The 20,894-nt window shown below is 43.8% G+C and overlaps 1 protein-coding gene across 2 annotated transcripts in view; it reads right to left on the bottom strand.

Moving 5' to 3' along the window:
• BPTF (bromodomain PHD finger transcription factor) overlaps nt 1–18,743 on the bottom strand; it is a 148,414-nt gene extending 129,671 nt beyond the window's left edge. For both annotated transcript variants that reach the window (XM_028087414.2, XM_028087415.2), the window contains exon 1: nt 18,110–18,743. In XM_028087414.2, the coding sequence (XP_027943215.1) occupies nt 18,110–18,743 (634 nt within the window). The remainder of the gene's footprint in view (nt 1–18,109) is intronic.
• Between the last annotated feature and the right edge of the window lie 2,151 nt (nt 18,744–20,894).

The raw sequence follows: 20,894 nt of genomic DNA, 5'->3' as shown, positions 1-20,894 counted from the left end.
CTACCCAACTTACAAAGCGTATCTAAAATTCAACCTTCTGGGCGCCTGGGTGGCTCAGTTGGTTAAGCGACTGCCTTCGGCTCAGGTCATGATCCTGGAGTCCCGGGATCGAGTCCCACATCGGGCTCCCTGCTCAGCGGGGAGTCTGCTTCTCCCTCTGACCCTCTTCCCTCTCATGCTCTCTCTCTCTCATTCTCTCTCTCTCAAATAAATAAAATCTTTAAAAATAAAATAAAATAAAATAAAATTCAACCTTCTTCTTGACACCACTTCTGATCTTCCAATAGAATGCAACTTCTCTCATTTCTTTTTCCATATAGTACTTACCATAGCCTGCCCTGTGTTAGCGTCATTTATGCACTGTGCTATTATTCCTTTTTCAAAAGAATAAAGACCCTGAAAGCAAGGACCACTTCTTTTTTTTTGAAGATTTATTTACTTATTTGAGAGAAAGAAAGAGTGCACATGTGTGGGAAAGGGCCGGGGTGGGGAGCAGAAGGAGAGGGAGAGAGAATCCCAAACAGACTCCCTGCTGAGCACAGAGCCCAACATGGGGCTCAATCTCATGACCTGGAGATCCTGACCTGAGCTGAACCAAGAGTCGTACACCTAAATGACTGTGTCACCTAGACACCCTAGCAAGTACCATTTCTTATCCATCTCTGTATCTCTTTGAAGCTTTTTTTTTTTTTTAAGATTTACTTGTTTATTTTAGAGAGAGCAAGAGCACACAAGTAGGAGGGGCAGAGGGAGAGAGAATCTCGAGCAAGACTCCGCGCTCAGCATGGAGCCCGACCCGGGGCTCAATCTCATGACCCCAAGATTACCACCCCAGCCAAAACTGAGAGTCAGATGCTTAATGGACTGTGCCATCCAGGCACCACTATCTCTCTAATGCTTTTAACACAGTACCCTGCACACTAAATAAGTATTAGATAAATTATTTTTAAGTTTTTTTATCACATTGTAAATAAATAAAGAGACTTCAGTTTAATTTTTTTTTTTTAAGATTTTATTTATTTATTTGAGAGAGTGAGAGAGAGGGAGCACAAGCTGGGGAGAGAGGCAGAGGGAGAGGGAGAAGCAGTCTCCCTCCCTGAGCAGGGAGCCGGATGAGTAAGACCCTAGGATCATGACCTAAGACAAAGGCAAACGCTTAACTGACTGAGCCACTCAGGCCCTGAGACTTCAGTTTATACGACAAAAATCATAGCATGAGTTAATATCCTCTTCCTCCTAACACTTGGAAAATTGACAGTGAAGAAATACAAAATGCAAAACATACTAGAACAAAGAGAAAAAAACACAATGAGATATCAACTCACACCTGTTAGAATGGCTATTATCAAAAAGGTAAGGGGCACCTGGGTGGCTCAGATGGTTAAGCGTCTGCCTTCGGCTCAGGTCATGATCCCAGGGTCCTGGGATCGAGTCCCGCATCAGGCTCCCTGCTCCTTGGGAGCCTGCTTCTCCCTCTGCTTCTCTCTCTCTCCCTCTGTCTCTCATGAATAAATAAAATCTTTAAAAAAAAAAAAAGTTAAAAAATAACAAGTGTTGGCAAGGGTGTGGAGAAAAGGGAAAACTTGTGCACTGCTACTAGAAATGCAAATCAGTGAAGCCACTATGGGAAACAACATGGAGGTTCCTCAAAAAATTAAAAAAACAGAACTACCACATGATCCAGCAATTCCACTTCTGGGTATTAATCCAAAGGAAAAGAAATCACTCTCTCAAAGAGATAATCTACATCCCCATGTTCATGAACATTATTTACACTAGCCAAAACATGCAAACAACCTGTGTTCATTGACGGGTGAATGAATAAAGAAAATGTAATGTGTACATGTACGTATGCACACACACGCCACAAAAAATGTGGATTATTATTAAGCTATAAAAAAGGAAATCCTGCAACAATATGGATAAATCTTGGGGACCACCATGCCAAGTGGAATAAGTCAGGCAGAGAAAGACAAATATTGTAGGATCTCACCTGTGGAATCTAAAAAAAAAACTCAAAAGACACAGAAAACAGATGGGGGGGAATGAGTGAAGATAAAAAACACAAACTTCCAGTTATAAGATAAATAAGTTCTGGGGATATAATATATAGTATGTAACTAAAAGGTAACAATATTGTATATTTGAAATTTGCTAAAACAGTGGATCTTAGGGGCCCCTGCATGGCTCAGTCAGTTAAGCATCTGCTTAGGTCATGATCTCCAGGTCCTGGGATTGAGCCCTGCATCGGGCTCCCTGCTCAGCAGGGAGTCTGCTTCTCTCTCTCTCTCCCCCCAACCCCTGTCCCTCGCCACCACTCATTCTCTCTCTCTCAAATAAAATCTTTAAAGGGCGCCTGGGTGGCTCAGTCGTTAAGCATCTGCCTTCGGCTCAGGTCATGATCCCACCAGGGTCCTGGGATCGAGCCTCACATCGGGCTGCCTGCTCGGCGGGAAGCCTGCTTCTCCCTCTCCCACTCCCCCTGCTTGTGTTCCCTCTCTCGCTGTTTCTCTCTGTCAATTAAATAAATAAAATCTTTAAAAAATTTTTAAAAATAAAATAAAATCTTCAAAAGAGAGAGAGAGGAGACAAAAGCAATCAAGCAATTTCAGTAACTTTGTAGAATGTGGAAACTGGGAAAAGAGGCATCTGACTTTGCAGAGAGAAGTCTCCATTCTAAGAACTTTCAGAGGCAGAGGGGAGGAGCAAGAAAGCTAATGATCTGGAGGCAACAGGACTCCTGGACCATTGGGCTTAGAAGGCTCAGGGTTCCTGATGGGAAATTTAGTGACATGTGCATACTGTAAGGTGAGAGCCCTAGCTACCTCCCTTCACTTAACTTCCCAAGATATTGGGCATACACTCTCTCTCAGGCCCCTAAATCCCAGCCTCAGGCAAGAAATTAAAGAAATCTTCCCTTAAGACACCAAACAGACTCACAGGAGAAAAATAAAAAAGAATGGAAGACAAAAACAAAAATACACAAAAATAACAAATACTAATATCTGGGGTTCCACCAAAGACAAGGTTGGCTCACTGCCCAATCACCTCACAGTGAAACCTACCAACTGGGAAACCATGGCCACCCACTATCCAGCATCTCACTCCATGAACAGCTAAGGATCATGAGGTATTCAAAAAGAAAGCCTCCACTATTAAAACTAAAACAGAAGAATAGAACCTGGGGCACCCGGCTGGCTCAGTCAGTAGAGCATGCGACTCTTGATATAAGGGTGTGGTTTTCAAGCCACACACTGAGTATGGAGCCTACTTAAAAAAAATAAAAACAAAAACAGGGGTGCCTGGGTGGCTCAGTCGTTAAGCGTCTGCTTTCGGCTGAGGTCATGATCCCAGCGTCCTGGGATCGAGCCCCACATTGGGCTCCCTGCTCAGCGGGAAGCCTGCTTCTCCCTCTCCCTCCGCTGCTCCCCTGGCTTGTGCGCTCTCTCTCTCTCTCTCTCTCTCTGTATCTCTTTGTCTCAAATGAATAAATAAAAATCTAAAAAATAATAATAAAATAAAATAATAAAAACGAAACCAAAAAGAATGGAATCTGAGGTAACAAATGAAAAAAAAAGTTTTAAAAAACTAATAAATATCCTCAGAGAAATTTTAAAAAAGGGTATTACATCCAAGAAGAGTATGGTTTGAAAAAGGAACAGAGAAAAGAGCTCTGGGAAATTATATAACATAAATAATTATTGTTAGCTAAACTTTCCCAATTCAAGAATAAGAAAACAAATACACCCAATTAAAAATTGGGCAGAATATTTCAACAGACACTTCATCAAAGATTTGTTTCACAGACAAGAAAATAAGCACATGAAAAGATGCTCAGCATCATTGCTGGGAAATGAAAATTAAATCATAATGAAACACACCCCTAAGGGCGCCTGGGTGGCTCAGTGGGTTAAGGGTCTGCCTTTGGCTCAGGTCATGATCCTGGAGTCCCAGGATGGAGCCCCACACTGGGCTCCCTGCTCAGGGGGAGTCTGCTTCTTCTCCCTCTCCCTCTGCTCCTTGCTCTATCAAATAAATTTTAAAAATCTTAAAAAAAAAAGAAAAGAAACATACCACTATATACCTATTACAATGGCTGGAATCCTCATCCATTGCTGGTGGGAATGCAAAATGGTAAAACCACTGTGGAAAACAGTTTGGCAGTTTCTTTTTTTCTTTTAAATTTTTTTTAAGATTTTATTTATTTGAGAGAAAGAGAGACAGAGAATGAGGCAGGGGAGGGGGAGAGAAGCAGACTCCTCACTGAGCAGGGAGCCTGATGCGGGGCTCCATCCCAGGACACCAGGATTATGACCTGAGCCAAAGGCAGATGCTTAACCGAGCCACTCTGGTGCCCCTGGCAGTTTCTTATAAGGTCAAAATATACATGGCATATAACCCAGCAATTCCACTCCTAGGTATCTACCCAACAGAAATAAAACTTGTGGGGTGCCTGGGTGGCTCAGTCGTTAAGCATCTGCCTTTGGCTCAGGCCATGATCCCAGGGTCCTGGGATCGAGCCCCTTATCGGGCTCCCCGCTCAGTGGGAAGTCTGCTTCTCTCTCTCCCACTCCCCCTGCTTGTGTTCCCTCTCTCGCTGTGTCTCTCTCTGTCGAATAAATAAAACCTTTAAAAAAAAGAAAAAGAAAGAAAAGAAATAAAAACTTGTGTTCACACAAAAACCTGTAAGTAAATGTTTACATCAACTTTATTTATAACCTCTAAAACCTGGAAACAATTCAAATGTTCTTGAACTGGTGAGTGGATAAGCCAACTGTGGTACATCCATATAATGGACTACCTATTCCATGATAAAAAGGAATGAACTGTTGATACAAACAGTATTTTGGATGAATCTCAAATTCACTATGCTAGGTAAAAGCCAGACTCAAAAAGCTAAATAGCCACTTATATCAGAAAAAGGCAAAACTACAGGAACAGCAAATATATCAGTGGTGGCCTGGGGTGAAACAAAGGAGAAAGGGCTGATTAAAGGAACACAAGGGAATTTGGGGCAGATAATGGAACTGTTCTATACTCATGGTGGTGGCGGTCACATGGCTATATGTGTTTGCTAAGCGTCAAAATTATACACTAAAAAGGGTGAATTTTACTGTATATATAAGCTGTACTTCAATAATTTTTTAATTAGTATTAATAAGAAATATAAAAAGATATTATATCATTAAACAGGATGCTATGAAAAAGGAACAAAGAAAGCAGCTTTTAGAAATTAAGTATCTGGGGCGCCTGAGTGGCTCAGTCATTAAGCGTCTGCCTTCAGCTCAGGCCATGGTCCCGGGGTCCTCGGATCGAGTCCCACATCGGGCTTCCTGCTCAGCGGAAAGCCTGCTTCTCCCTCTCCCACTCCCCCTGCTTGTGTTCCTTCCCCTCGCTATCTCTGTCTCTGTCAAATGAATAAATAAAATCTTTAAAAAAGAAAAGAAAAGAAATTAAGTATCTGACAGCTGAAATTAAAACCTAACAGAAGACTTGGAAGAGAAAGAGAAAGAAATCTCCCAGAAAGCAGACCAAAAGGACAACAAGAATTTAAAATGACAAGAAACTTAGTAAGATCGGTCTACAAGACCCAGCATCTAACTAACTAGGAGTTCAGGAAGAGAACTGAACAAATTTGGGAAAAAATGAGCAAATAATAGAAAAAAACTTCCCAGAACTAAAGAATACAAATCTCCATATTAAAAGGGCCCACCAAGGGGCACCTGGCTGGCTCAGCCGGTAGAATGAGACTCCTGATCTCGGGGTTGTGAGCCTGAGCCCCATGTGCAGCATTAAGTTTACTTAAAATTTTTTTTAATTTTAATTAGAAAAAAAAGGGGGGGGAGCCACCAAACACCAACAATGAATGGAAAAAAAGAGCCACATTAAGGAATATGGTATCACTGCAAAACTGAAGACCATAAAAAGAGCCAAAATGCTTTAGAAAGGAAAAAAACAGGTCACACATGAAGAAAGTAATCAGAACTAGGCCCTAAACTTCTTAACTGCAACACTAGATACTGGAACACAATAAAGCAAATATTTCACATGAAACTGATTTTTAAATTTAAGATCCTATACCCAGCCAAACTATCTATCAATATTAAGGTCACAAAGAGCATTTCTTTTATTTATTTTATTATTAACATATAATAATGTAAATTTGTTTCAGGGGTACAGGTGATTCATCAGTCTTACACAATACACAGCGCTCGCTAGCAAAGAGCATTTTCAAACATAAAATGGTATTTTTTTTTAAAGTTTATTTCTCATGCACCCATTCTTAGGAATCAATTAGGGTTGGTTGTGCTGAAAAAGAGAAGTAAATCAGGAAAAATGTAGGACTCAAGAAAGAGAATCTACATGGGGAAGCAGCAAAAAGAAATTCCAGGGTGATGTTCAACAGACCTACAGAGTAGTCAGTTCAGGTGAAAGGAGAAATGGGGAGGGATACAGAAGGGAGACCAACAAGGAAAAAAAATGGAATTGTTACATTTGAGAGTCTGGAAAATAGTAAGTGATAAGATATTTTACAGACTTGATAGTGCACTGGGACAGATATGTAGAACATTAAGCAAATGAAAAACTAAGGCAATAACTCCAGAAAAGGTATTATTTATAATAATCATATAAATAAATCATATTTACATAGTTATGATCATGTAACCAATCCCTCAACATTTATCCAAAAATCATGCTATAACTATAATGAAAGGATAAAGAAAAAGTAAGAGTAACTGTAATAAGGCTAACTCTTTATCTACCATTAACAAAGTCAAAAGAGGGGCGCCTGGGTGGCTCAGTCATTAGGCGTCTGCCTTTGGCTCAGGTCATGATCCAGGGTCCTGGGATCGAGCCCAATATCGGGCTCCCTGCTCCACGGGAGGCCTGCTTCTCCCTCTCCTACTCCCCCTGCTTGTGTTCCCTCTCTCACTATGTCTCTCTCTGTCAAATAACTAAAAGATTTTAAAAAACAAAAACAAAAAAAGTCAAAAGAAAAATGTCTAAAACTGATAAACCAAATGTTTAAGCATATTATTTTAAAATACTGTGGTAAATGGCAAGGGGAGAAAAAAAACTACAAGAATTGAAAGCCACTGCCTCTAGAGAGGTCTCAGGTAGAAAGAGGTACGTCAGGGAACTGCCTTTGTTCACTATGAGCCTTTAATACAATTTTAATTTGTTACCTATGTTCATGTACTACCATAAAGACAATGAAAGGAGAAAATCTTGCTATATATCAAGTAAAAACAATTAGTTTATTATAATCCTAGTTGTACTTTAAAAAAAAAGATTTGGGGGCGCCTGGGTGGCTCAGTTGGTTAAGCGACTGCCTTCGGCTCAGGTCATGATCCTGGAGTCCCGGGATCGAGTCCCGCATCGGGCTCCCTGCTCGGCGAGGAGCCTGCTTCTCCCTCAGACCCTCCCCCCTCTCATGCTCTCTCTATCTCATTCTCTCTCTCAAATAAATAAATAAAATCTTTAAAAAAAAAAAGATTTGGGGCGCCTGGGTGGCTCAGTCGTTAAGTGCCTGCCTTCGGCTCAGGTCATGGTCCCAGGATCCTGGGATCGAGGCCCGCATCGGGCTCCCTGATTGGCAGGAAGCCTGCTTCTCCCTTTCCCACTCCCCCTGCTTGTGTTCCCTCTCTTGCTGTGTCTCTCTCTGTCAAATAAATACACAAAATCTTTTAAAAATAAATTTTTAAAAAGATTTATTTGTTTATTTGAGAGAGTGAACCCCCAAGCAGACTCCCTGGTGAGCACGGAGCTGGATGTGGGGCTCGATCCCAGGGTCCTGAGATCATGACCTGAGCCGAGACCAAGAGGCAGATGCTCAACCAACTGAGCCACCCAGGCACCCCAGTTGTACCTTTTTAAAAATACATAGGTAAAAACATGTTACAGGAAATGGTATAAAAACATCCCCAGGAGTTATCTTTGGTTGGTGAGATTACAGATTTTCATTTTCATCTTTGTATTATGAGTATTTTCCCAAAAGGGTAAATCTGCACTATTTTTATAATTTTTCATTGCAATTCTTAAAAACAACTTGAAAACAGATGAGCTTTCCAGGGAAGGAGGGAGACAGTGAGAGGGCCATGTACAGGCTGGTGTGAAAACCTGGAAAACTGGTGTTGAAGAAACAGGAAGAGAAAGAGCACAAACTGCCAAGAGTTAAAAGTGTCACAACTGCTTTCTCTACTCTAATTGACCACTGTGAACAGCCGAAGTAAATATATTATTTACCACAGTTCTGGAATAAGTCAGAGAGTAGCTAAACTAAATTTTTTAAATGGGTAAATATTTAATATTTCTTTTAAAGGAGGAAAATAAAGCTCTGTTGTTGTTTTTTTTTTAAAGATTTTATTTATTTATTTGAGAGAGAGAGAGAATGAGAGAGAAAGCACATGAGATGGGGGGAGGGTCAGAGGGAGAAGCAGACTCCCGGCCGAGCAGGGAGCCCGATGCGGGACTCGATCGCGGGACTCCAGGATCATGACCTGAGCCGAAGGCGGTCACTTAACCAACTGAGCCACCCAGGCGCCCAAAGCTCTGTTTTAATGCATATTTTTACTTAAATGTGGTCCTCAAAATATGTTTATACTTTATGAGTCAAATGACATCCTTTTTTTGAAGAAGAAGAAGAAGCCTCCATCCCCAGCGTGGAACCCAATGTGGGGCTTGAACTCAAGACTCAGAGACCAAGACCTAAGCTGAAAACAAGAGTAGAACACTTAACCAACTGAGCCATGCCAGTGCCCCTAAATGACATTTTCTCACTATACTCGAAGTAAGGTCCCTATATATTCAAAGAATCTCCATCTTCAGGGGCGGTTCCCCTGGGAATCCTGGGATCAAGCCCCGCATCAGGCTCCTTGCTCAGCGGGGAGCCTGCTTCTCCCTCTCCCTCTGCCTACCACTCCCCCTGTTTGTGCTCTCCCTCTCCCTGTCAAATAAATAAATAAAATCTTAAGAAGAAGAATCTCCATCTTCAGTTTAGGAGCAAATCGACAGATAATAATAGCTAATATTTGTTGAATCTTTCCCACGTGCCAGGCACTGTTCTAGGCATTTCATGTATATTAACCATTTAACCCTCACAACACCTTGATATCTCCATTTTACAAATGAGGAAAGTGAGACACCAAGTGTTAAGCAAATGGCCCATCATCACAGAGCCCAGATTCAAACTCATGAAGTCTGGTCCAGATTCTCCACTTTAAATCTCTACACTACATGCTATCCCTCTAGATCCTTGACACACACGAAAGATTCCTCAGATTCTCATACATCACGATAGCTTAAAATTCTGTAGTGGGCTTACATATGCAGGTGCCTCCGATACCTGCCACAAGTCTCCACTCTGTCAGCGTGGGAACCAATGGTGTCACTCCACTTACCCTAGTCCTTCTCTGACAAATCCTTCTGGAATAAATTCTCCAAACTGACCTAAGGCAATTCAAAAATCAGAGATAATTTGGAAGACTTACAACCCAGCTCTCATTCATCCTAAGAAAACCGTTGTTGTTGTTTTAAAGATTTTATTTATTTGAGAGAGAGAGAGAGAGAGACAGAGATAGCAACGGAGACAGCAAAAGCAGGGAGGAGAGGGAGAAGCAGGCTCCCCACCGAGCAGGGAGCCCAACACGGGGCTCGATCCCAGGACCCTGGGATCATGACCTGAGCCAAAGGCAAATGCTTAACCAACTGAGCCACCCAGGCACCCTGAGAAACTGTTTTTAAAACTATTGCGCCTGGGTGGCTCAGTTGGTTAAGTGACTGCCTTCGGCTCAGGTCATGATCCTGGAGTCCCTGGATCGAGCCCTGCATCGGGCTCCCTGCTCAGCAGGGAGTCTGCTTCTCCCTCTGACCCTCCCCCCCATATGCTTTCTCTCTCTCTCATTCTCTCTCAAATAAATAAAATCTTTAAAAAAAAATGTATTGGGGGTGAGAGGGAACCTGAATTTGTGGGGCACCTGGCTGACTCGGTCAGAAGAGCATGTGACTCTTGGTCTCAGGGTTGTAAGTTCAAGCCCCACGCTGGGTGTAGAGATTACTTAAATAAATAACTTTAAAAACAATAATAAGGGCGCCTGGGTGGCTCAGTTGGTTAAGCGACTGCCTTCGGCTCAGGTCATGATCCTGGAGTCCCGGGATCGAGTCCCATATCGGGCTCCCTGCTCGGCAGGGAGTCTGCTTCTCCCTCTGACCCTCTTCCCTCTCGTGCTCTCTATCTCTCATTCTCTCTCTCAAATAAATAAATAAAATCTTTAAAAAAAAAATAAAAATAAAAAAAAATAAAAACAATAATAATAAAATAAAACTGTACTCGTCATGATCCAGAAATTCCACTCCTAGGATATACCTGTGAGAAATGAAAACACACTGTCCAGCCAAAAACCTATACACAAATGTCGACAGTAGCATTATTCATAATAGCCAAAAACTGGGAACAGTTCAAATATCCGTCAACTGATGAATGGGTAAGCAAAATGTGGTATATTCATATAATGGAATATTATTCAAATATAGTACTGATATACGCTACAATATGCATGAGCCCTGAAAACATGCTAAGTGAAAGAAGCCACATATCGTATGATTCCATTTACATAAAATGTCCAGAAGACACAAACCAACAGATAATAAGTAGTGACTGCCAAAGAATGGCAGAAGGGGAAAGAGAGAACGAGTGATTGCTATGGGTATGGGGGGGGTGATTAAAAAATGGTACGAAATTAGGGAGTGGTGGGGCGCCTGGGTGGCTCAGTTGGTTGAGCGACTGCCTTCGGCTCAGGTCATGATCCTGGAGTCCCGGGATCGAGTCCCGCATCGGGCTCCCTGCTCAGCAGGGAGTCTGCTTCTCTGTCAGACCCTCCTCCCCCATGCTCTCTCTCTAATTCTCTCTCTCAAATAAATAAAATCTTAAAAAAAAAAAAAAGAAATTAGGGAGTGGTGATGGTTGCACTTAAAAACCAATGAATTATACACTTTAAAAAAGGGTGAATTTTATGGTATGTGTATCTCAATAAAGTTATTTTTCTTTTTTTTTAAGATTTTACTTATTTATTTGACAGAGAGAGAGAGAGAGAGAGCGAGCGCACAAGCAGGGGGAGCTGCAGGCAAAGCAAGAGGGAGAAGTAGGTTCCCCACCGAGCAAGGAGCTCGATGCAGGGCTTGATCCCAGGACCCTGAGCTGAAGTCAGACGCTTATTGAGCCACCCAGATGCCCCTCGATAAAGCTATTTTTAAATGGAATTATTAAATATTGCTTGAGATTTAGCTTTTTTTTTTTTTAAGTAGGCTCCATGCCCAGTGTGGAGCCCAACATGGAGCTTGAACTGACGACCCTGAGATCAAGACCTGAGCTGAGATCAAGAGTCACACTTAACCGACTGAGCCACCCAGGTGCCACTCAGCAATTTAGATGTCCAATAAATGTTAGCTATTACTGTTACCCTTTTTAAAAATTATTCAGCAGTCAAAACATAATATTTGACTAATATAAATACCTAGAAAAATATAAAATAACTTGATAAATACCAACAGACAAAACATAATTACCTTTAGTTATATGCATTTTCATTCTTTCTGTATGATTTGACTTTCCATCTCTTTTTTTTTTTTAAATAGGCTCCACGTCCAGGGTGGAGACCAATGCAGGGCTTGTACTCACAGCCCTGAGATCAAGACCTGAGCTGAAATCAAGATTTGGACCCTTAACGAATTGAGCCACCCAGGGACCCATCTTACTTTCCATCTTTTAAAATGCATTTTGCAGAGGCGCCTGGCTGGCTCAGTTGGTGGAGCATGCAACTCTTGATCACAGGGTTGTGAGTATAAGTCCCATGTTGGGTGTAGAGATTACTTAAAAAAATAAAATCTTAAAGTGCATTTTGCAAGTTTAAGTTTGTTTCGTGTTGTTTTATGAAATCTTCTGCCTCCTGAGGCTTATCATTTTAAAGAACTGAAAGTATGAAAAAATTAGAATGTGGGTCAGTGCTGAACTAGTGCTCAATCATGAAGTTGAGGCTATAAGAGCTATAAGCAAGCATTCAGGGGCACCTGGGTCGCTCAGTCGGTTAAGCGTCTGCCTTTGGCCCAGGTCATGATCCCAGTGTCCTGGGATCGAGCCCCACGTCGGGCTCCCTGCTCAGGGGGGAGTCTGCTTCTCCCTCTCCCTCTGCCACTCCCCCTGCTTGTGTTCTCTCTCACTCTCTAATAAATAAAATCTTAAAAAAAAAAAAAAAAAAAGGCATTCAAAGAGAAAAAAGACCAAGAAGGGAGGAATCTATTCAATGCAAAGAGGGCATCTGCTAGGACTGGCTCCTGTCCATGTCACCCAGATTATCAGTCCTCCACCACAACCACCACCTTCTTATCCCTTATATGCCCCCTACAAGGATCTGCAGTCACAGGGAGGACACAGGGTACTGAGGAGGAAAGGAGAATCTAACAGAAGAAATCAGAGTTTCCGACCTCAACATCCCCAGTGCTGCTGTGCATACACATTTCAATACATAGCTCCATTCCCAAATATACACCAGAAAAGAAGATGAACATGAAATGTACACAAGACTATTCATTACTGCATACCTCAGATGTACCTCTTTACCACTCACAGATCATTTGCCCAACTTTTTATTTTTATTTTTTTTTAAAGATTTTATTTATTTATTTGACAGAGACAGACATAGCGAGAGAGGGAACACAAGCAGGGGGAGTGGGAGAGGGAGAAGCAGGCTCCCCACTGAGCAGGGAGCCCAATGCAGGGCTTGATCCCAGGACCCTGGATCATGACCCGAGCCAAAGGCAGACACTCAACGACTGAGCCACCCAGGCGCCCCTTGCCCAACTTTTTAATAACTCTTTGGGGCCCTCATTCTCTTTCATGTTTAACCTCTTCAGATACAGATACCTGAAAACAGATCTCACTCATTTCCCTCATAATCCTGAATTCCTATCGCCACTCAAAGCACTACCATTCCTACGGAGGCATATGTGATGCATTCTTCTCTCCATCTATACTTCTGATGTTGTCGAGGCCTGGGGAACCTGAAGTACCTCCTGAATTGATCTGCCATTCAGTGCTTCAAAACCCATCCAGATACCGACTAGTTATCTCATCTTCCAATCCATCCTGCAGAACAGAAGCTATGCTAAACTTGCTAACATCCCACTGAAATCATATTCCACTTGTTCCCCGATCTTCCGACTGATCACCAATATCCACAAATGAAACAGATTTGAAATAGATGGGGGGAGGGGTCTTCAGAAACCACCTCCTCCAGTAATCCTCTCAGTTTGGGGGGAACGAGCTGGCTGCAATGGTAGCTTAACAGTATCTCCGTGATTTGATTTGGTTTTGTTTCAAACTCCTGCATGCTGCTGATGGAAATACTGCATATCCCTTGGGTGTTCCAAGACTGAAAAATGAGGATCACTGATCTAGCCCAGTATTGACCCTGCAGATGAAAAGCGGAAAGTTATAGCTTGGTTCTCTAGATACTGCCCAACAACAGACCTTTATAGTTTCTTTCTTTCTTTTTTTTACTCACATACTCAGGCTCTTACTAAACCAGGATACTTAAGACTGCCCACACTTTAAAATCAGTGCCTTAGGGGCACCTGACTGGAGGCCAGGTTGGTGGGGCATGCGACTCTTGATCTCAGGGTTGTGGGTTCGAGCTCCACACTGGGTGTAGAGATTACTTAAAAAATAAAATCTTAAAAAAAATCAGTGCCAAGGCACCTGGGTGGCTCAGTCGTTAAGCGTCTGCCTTCAGCTCAGGTCATGATCCTGGGGTCCTGGGATCGAGCCCCGTATCAGGCTCCCGGCTCCACGGGAAGCCTGCTTCTCCCTCTCCCACTCCCCCTGCTCGTGTTCCCTCTCTCGCTGTGCCTCTCTGTCAAATAAATAAATAAAATCTTTAAGGAAAAAAAAAAAACAATCAGTGCCTCAGTTCATGCTGCTCCCTCCCTTGATCCTCACCTTGCACACGCGCATCCAAGAAGCATATACCCACACCAACTCCCCCAAATAGGGTATAAACTTGTCCTTCTCTAAATCTCTACTGCACTTTGTCCACTTGTAGCAATCCGAAATTACACAAATACCAAAAAGACATTTGGTTGACACCGGTGGAAATAAATACTACCAAACCAGTAACAAAGTCGGCTTCAGATAAATCTACAGTTCATTCATGGCATCTATGCCACTGTTCTCCTCTGTCATAATCCTTGGAGGACATAAATCACTAACTCTCCCAGGAAAACATCAGGGCTTTGGCTTTCTGAAGTCATCAAAGGTTCCAAATCTCAAAATTCCAGCTAAGTATAATACCTCAGAAGTCCCACACAAGTTAAATGCAAAAACCATCCAGTTTCAAGTATGATTTAATTTTTTTTATTTAGCAATGCTTGATTTCAAGGTGCTGTCAGAACACCTAACCTATTCAAAACAGATTTTCTATGCGCTCTTTCTCAATGAGTTGACAATATATGTCATAAAACTGGGGGTGCCTGGATGGCTCAGTCAGTTAAGTGTCCGACTCTTGGTTTCGGCTCAGGTCATGATCTCAGGGTCCTGGGATCCAGCCCCGTGTCGGGCTCCAAGCTCAGTGTGGAAACAATCTGCTTGAGATTCTTTCCCTTTCCCTCTGCCTCTGCCCCTTCCCCAGTTCACACATGCACGTGCACGCTCTCTCAAATAAATAAATTAATAAAATCTAAAAAATATGTCATATAGGGGTACCCGGGTGTCTGAGAAAGTTAAGCACTGCCTTCGGCTCAGGTCATGATCTCAGGGTCCTAGGATCAAGCCCTAGTCCAGCTCTCTGCTCAGCAGAGAGTCTGCTTCTCCCTCTCCCTCAAAGCTCGCGCTCTCCCCCTCTCAAATAAATAAAACCTTTTAAAAAATGTGTCATAAAACCTATAGGCTGAAATAACTCTAAACAATAAAAATAAATAAATTTTATTTTATTTATTTTATAAATAAATGAAGGAAAAAAACAATTTATTTTATAAATAAAAATAAATAAAATTTGGCCTTTTTTAGCCAAATGCCTCTAGCTGAAGCAAAACTAGATGATTTCAATTTTGAATAAACTGTCATTTCTATTGTAGTTTGTCATGTGAATATCTTACACACCCATTTAAAATTTTTCTCCATAAAAGGAAAACATTTAATCTCCAATGAAAATACTTTTTAAAATCTATGATTTTAGGGGTGCCTGCCTGGCTCAGTCGGAGGAACGTGTGACTCCTGATCTCGGGGTCATGAGTCTGAGCCCCACAATGGGTGTAAATATTACTAAAAAAAATAAACTTTAAAAAAAACCCTATAATTTTAGAAAAGTAAGCTCATAATATCAACCAACATCTCTGCATCAGGAACAGTCATATTACCTACAAACCACTCAACAGATGAATGAACTAACAAATAATTTCTTATGGTAGGAATTTAATGTTAGTACTTAAGCCAATGGTAGTACTGCCTAGAAAAATTAATCAAATTGTTCTAAATTCCCAATAAAGTATAATCCTTTTTTAGGCTTGACAGTACAGGATTCAAACCCATCACTCCTATTTCCTTCTGTGCTCTTGGGATATCTGTCCCAGAACGTTTTTTCTCCCCAGGCATATACACATACACACATTTACCTGAGAGCCTTCTCCCTAGCCTTTATTGTCTGGAAATACAGACAATGAAACCAATGAAACTGGTGCTTAGCCTCAACAACTCCTGTCATGCAGTTACTCATTCTAGCCAAGTGGACATATTCTCAAAGTTTAGAACACAAAATGCATGATCTCTTTCACCATAATCTTGAGGAATAATGTTTCAAAAAGTAAAACATCCAACAAGTTAACACCACATCCAATAAAGAAAGGAAAATGTTGGGCAAGTAATATGAAAGAGCAGCTTAAAACACACTAACTGCTACTAAAAACACTCACTGGTCAAACTATCAAAATCTAATTAGATCAATTTTTAGTTTCCCAAACCCAAAATATTTAGGAGCTAGGACACCCACTGAACAATTATCAAAACTTCATCTATTACAAGCTCTCACCTAACAATCACTTATCCAACCAATCTTTGTTGAGCAGTTGGTATGTGCAAGACACTGTACTAGGAACTGCAGGAGATAAAAGATTAACATAAGGATATATAATCCTTAATTTCTTATAAAGACAAGTATACACAAGGTAGTCTACAAATATCAATAAAAACACAATGTCATGGAAGTACATAAATATACAAGTAGTTTTTTTATAAAAAAGGAAACCTAAACACAAATTTTAATTTAACTCATATACACAGCTATCAATCCTAAGTATTATTTGCTAGTCCCTCAAAGAGGTTAAAGTTAGCTGAACTGCCCTGCCAAATGCCTCAGCTCTGTCTAGCTGGAAAAAACATCCTCAGATAGTGTAATTCAGTCTCTATGGGTCTTTCAATTCTGGGTAGAAAGAACCACGTAGGATTTCTTAAGGTAAAAACTATTACTATAAAAGATCTTAAGTTGGCTAAAGAATGAAAAGTGGCGCGCAGTTCCTTCTACACACAAGACATAAATACTTGACACTTGATTCATTCTCTTCACTCTCCTGCCAACGTCCCCTCCTGCCCCTGACTGGGCAAAGGCAGGCAGATATTGTCAGGCAAAAGAAAATTACCTTTTGCATTTGCTGTTAGGACAACCTAAATGAGTCTTTGTCTGGCTTCATACTCATACTCCTCCATAAGTAGTTAAGCATTTATAAAAAATGGAAACATCTAAATGTAACCCCTTCTATTACCCTAGTCTCTATTAAAAACAAGTGACACACATTAATTACTTTTTTAAGATCCTATTTCCTCATAAACTTCACTCTGTAAATGCTCTTAAAACTGGAATCTAACTTTGTTAATCCAGATTAACAAAAATATAAAGGCAAAATCTTGTAGGCTATTGCTACAAGTTACTTCCCGCCCCCCAACAATTTAGTAATCTGCAACTACGTATTTAATACAAAGCAGCAATTGTGTGTTAAAAAAAAACTTCATCTCAGCACCAGCCTAGAGAAACTTTCTGCGAGAAAATAGGAGAAAAGTCACCCTGGAGAAATTCATTACAGATCCAAAGACGACTTTTATCCTTAGAAACAGAATCAAGAAAAAAAAGTGATTCTGTAATAAATCCCCATGTACTTCTGCCATGTGACTAAGAAGCTGGTCCAAAAGTTCACCTTCAGCAATTATGTCTGCATGATCAACTATACATCTTCTGCAACAGGTGACGCGAAACTGCGTTTCTCAGGCGAAGCAAAGGGATCGGATTAGTTAAGACGCATGTTGCTGCAGTTTCTTACTTTTTGGGGGGGGGGTGGATTTTACGAAAATGATTTGGAATCTAATGAACTGCCAAATTTGTTTTGGTTCTGTTTGACTTTCTACTCTGCTTTAATCAGCCATTTACCTGCAACTGTTCCACGAGCCCATTAGCACTCAAGAATAAAAACAAACACACAGGACCAGATAAGGCTCCCCTACTAACGCAACTGATCCATTTCCTTAACACAATTTTAAAAAACCACACTGCTGGGGGTGTGAAGAGAAGGATGTTTTTGCGTGTGTTTGTGTGCCACAATGTGTCTAAATCCTCAATTCCCTTTTAAGGAGCAGATATATAATAAAAATCTAAAAGAAACCACATTAGAAATGCAAAGACGTGTGCAAAACAAGAGGCTTCTTTCATTCCAAAAACCAAACCAAAACAAGGGGAGAAAAATGAATGCAATGGATATGTGTGTGCCAAAGTTTCAGTCCTGCCCGGTGGAGACACTGCACTGGCACAAATTCTGAAGAGGAAAAAGAGGGGGTTGGGGGGAGAGAAAGAGAGAGCGAGTGTGTGGCCTGCAAACTGCAACAATGCAATCTCCATTTTGAACAATGCGCCTCTTTCCTCTTGTAAATCTAGTTTTTTGCCACTTGATGTGCCGTCGCGTTTCCCCTCCGTTTGGGGGGGAGGTGGGGGTGGGGGGAGACCAGAGAGGGAGTGAGCAAGGGGGGAGGGCAGAGGAGGTGGGGAAGGAGTCTGCAGCAACTGGGCTGGGTGGGTACCTGGAGTGCTGCTATAGGTGCTATGGCTCCTGAAGCTGCTTTCCGTGCAGTAACTGGCGTCGTCGTCGTCGTCTTCCATCTCCTCCGGATAATCGGAATCATCGTCGTCCTCCTCCATCTCATCCTCCTCGTCGTCCTCGGAATCTTGGGTCTCCTCGGCGTCGCCGTCCTCCTCCTCCTCCTCCTCCTCCTCGGAGACCATGTCCTCCTCCTCCTCCTCCTCCTCCTCGCTCTCGTGGTCATCGTACACCACTTTGTTGACGGCCCTCCGGGCCGGGGTGGTCCGGGCCAGGTGGCCGCCGCCGCCCCCGCCCCCCGTCCTGCCGCCCCCGCCTCCTCGCCCCCCCCGGCCCGGGGCGCTGGTGCTGGGGGGGGCCGGCGGCGGCGGCGGCGGCGGCGGCGGCTTCCTCCGGCTACTGCTGCCCCCCCTGGGCGAGCTCAGCCGCGTCTTGGGCGCCACCTCAGCCTGGGCGGCGGCCCACCTGCCCCGGCTGCTGCCGCGGTGCCGCGAGCGGAGCCCCCCGATGGGTCCGGACGTGGGCGGCGGCGGCGGCGGCGGCGGCGGAGCCGGGGTGCAGCGCTCCGCAGCGGGAGCCGCGGGCTGCTTGGGCGGCCTGCCCCGTCGGCCCCTCATGTCGGAGCCGAGGCGGGGGGGAGAAGGGAAAGCGGAGGGGGGAGGGGCGGGCGGAGGGGTGGCGGTGGGGGGCGCCGGGGCCGGGTGGGGAGGCCCGCGGGGCCGGGCGGGAGGGGCCCGGCCGGCGGAAGCGGGTGGAGGGAGAAGGCTCAATCCGAATTGCTGGGGCCCCACTCCGGATCGCCTTCAGCCGCCATCTTGTTTCTTCCCTCTCGCTCGGTGACTGGGGGAACCGACAGCGGCCGCAGGCCCGGAGCGCGGTCACGTGAGCTGCGCCGCCGACGAGCCTGGGACGGAGCGAGGCCGCGCGGCGGCCGCTAGGGGGAGCGCGGGAGCGCCGGGTCGGGGGCGGGGAAGCCGGGGCGCCTCCGCGCGGCGCGGCTGGACCGCGGGCGCAGGCGGCGCGGGGGAGAGGGGCGCTCAGCTCGCGGAGTGCCGCGGGACACGGGCCTGAGGAGCCAGCTGCTTCCGCGGAGCCCCTGCTGAAGCCCAAACTCGGCAAGTCCTCCCTTCCGCGTCTCCTCTTCCCCGGCGCGGAGAGGAGGGCAGGAGCGGCTCCATACTCGTCTCCCCCTCCGCCCCGCCCCCTTGGGGGAAACTGATGCTGAAAGAGCCGGAGGATGTCGCGGAGCGGGGAACCGCCTGCACCAGCGTGGGACGGAAATTAACTGGGGCCGGGGAGACGAGCTCCCAGAAACGTGAAACGCCGAAGGCTCGGTTCTAAGAGTCCTAAAATTGATCCCTATGACAACTGTTCGGGGGCTGTGCCAGGAACCACACCCTGGGCTGCCAGACCCTAAGGGAAAGTCACTCTGAGACTCATTGGATAAAATCCCCATCCGAAAAGCCTCAGATAAACTCCAGAACGCACCTACATTCCAGTCGTCCTCCACCTTTCCCAGTGTCCCGGCTAGAAACTCTCGACTACCTCAGCAAGAACTTTCCCAGTTTCTCATAAGCAGTAGAAAGGTTGACTTTCTAAAACCTACTTCGCAATGTTGTATGTTTCTGTTATCTTATGAGGAAGTAATTTTATTTTTTTAAGATTTTATTTATTTATTTGAGAGAGAGAGAGAATGGAAGAGCGAGCACGAGAAGGGGGAGGGTCAGAGGGAGAAGCAGACTCCCCGCTGAGCAGGGAGCCCGATGTGGGGCTCGATGTGGGGCTCGATGTGGGGCTCGATGTGGGGCTCGATGTGGGGCTCGATCCCGGGACTCCAGGATCATGACCTGAGCCGAAGGCAGTCGCTTAACCAACTGAGCCACCCAGGCGCCCCAGGAAATAATTTTATTTCTTTACCTGACAAGTCACCAGGTCTCAGTTCAGCCCAGGGAACGAATCCTGATGGTGACATATCAGGCACCGCCGAACCAAATGAGGTATTCAACTCACACGGGTCAAGGTCAGCTCGACGTTGGAGAAAGGTTTTATAAACATATTAATACTTATCGAATATGTGACAACCAAAAATTGATTTAAAGAAAGACAGTAAGCAGGGTTCCGTCCACCAAGTGGCTTATTACAATCTAGTTAGAAGGATAGAACACAAGTGAAATGAAAATGAAAATACAAGCATTAATTGCCAAGTAAACTCAGTAGAATCCGATTGCATCAAGAGTGGCAAATTTACATGCCTTCAAGGACCATGTAAGTGAGGAAAGTAAATAAAGTGGGCAGGGCCAAGGCTGACAAGTGGAAGGGCCTGTGTTTTCTTAGGGAGGGCAGCTGTGGGAATATGGGTGTAAAATAGCCAGATCTTCAAATTCTTCAAGAGAAGGGGGAAATGTGCATTTCACATGAAATCTCTTGGTTTTTATATGGCAACCGCATCGATTTAAAAAAACAAACAAACAAAACTTCAGATTGATCCAAAAAAATGCAGTTCAGGTACAGCGCAGAATCTACAAGTTTGCAACCTGTATCCTGCACTATGTATAGCACAGTATTCTGGGGCTCATGGTTGGCTCAGTTGGAGCAAGCAACTCCTGATCTCTGGATTGTGAGTTCAAGCCCCATGTTGGGTATAGAGATTACTTAAAAATAAAATCTTTACAGAAAAAAAATAAAATCCTTTTAAAAAATTTTTTAGAAATAAAAGCACAGGGCGCCTGGGTGGCTCAGTCGGTTAAGCGTCTGCCTTCAGCTCAGGT

This window comes from Eumetopias jubatus, unplaced genomic scaffold, assembly GCF_037043125.1.
Source record: "Eumetopias jubatus isolate StellerSeaLion01/CBP00866 unplaced genomic scaffold, mEumJub1_p1.0 scaffold_10, whole genome shotgun sequence".
Classification (NCBI taxonomy): Eukaryota; Metazoa; Chordata; class Mammalia; order Carnivora; family Otariidae; genus Eumetopias; species Eumetopias jubatus.
The sequence above is the reverse complement of the archived record's forward strand: the minus strand, read 5'-3'. Positions and strand labels throughout refer to the sequence as shown.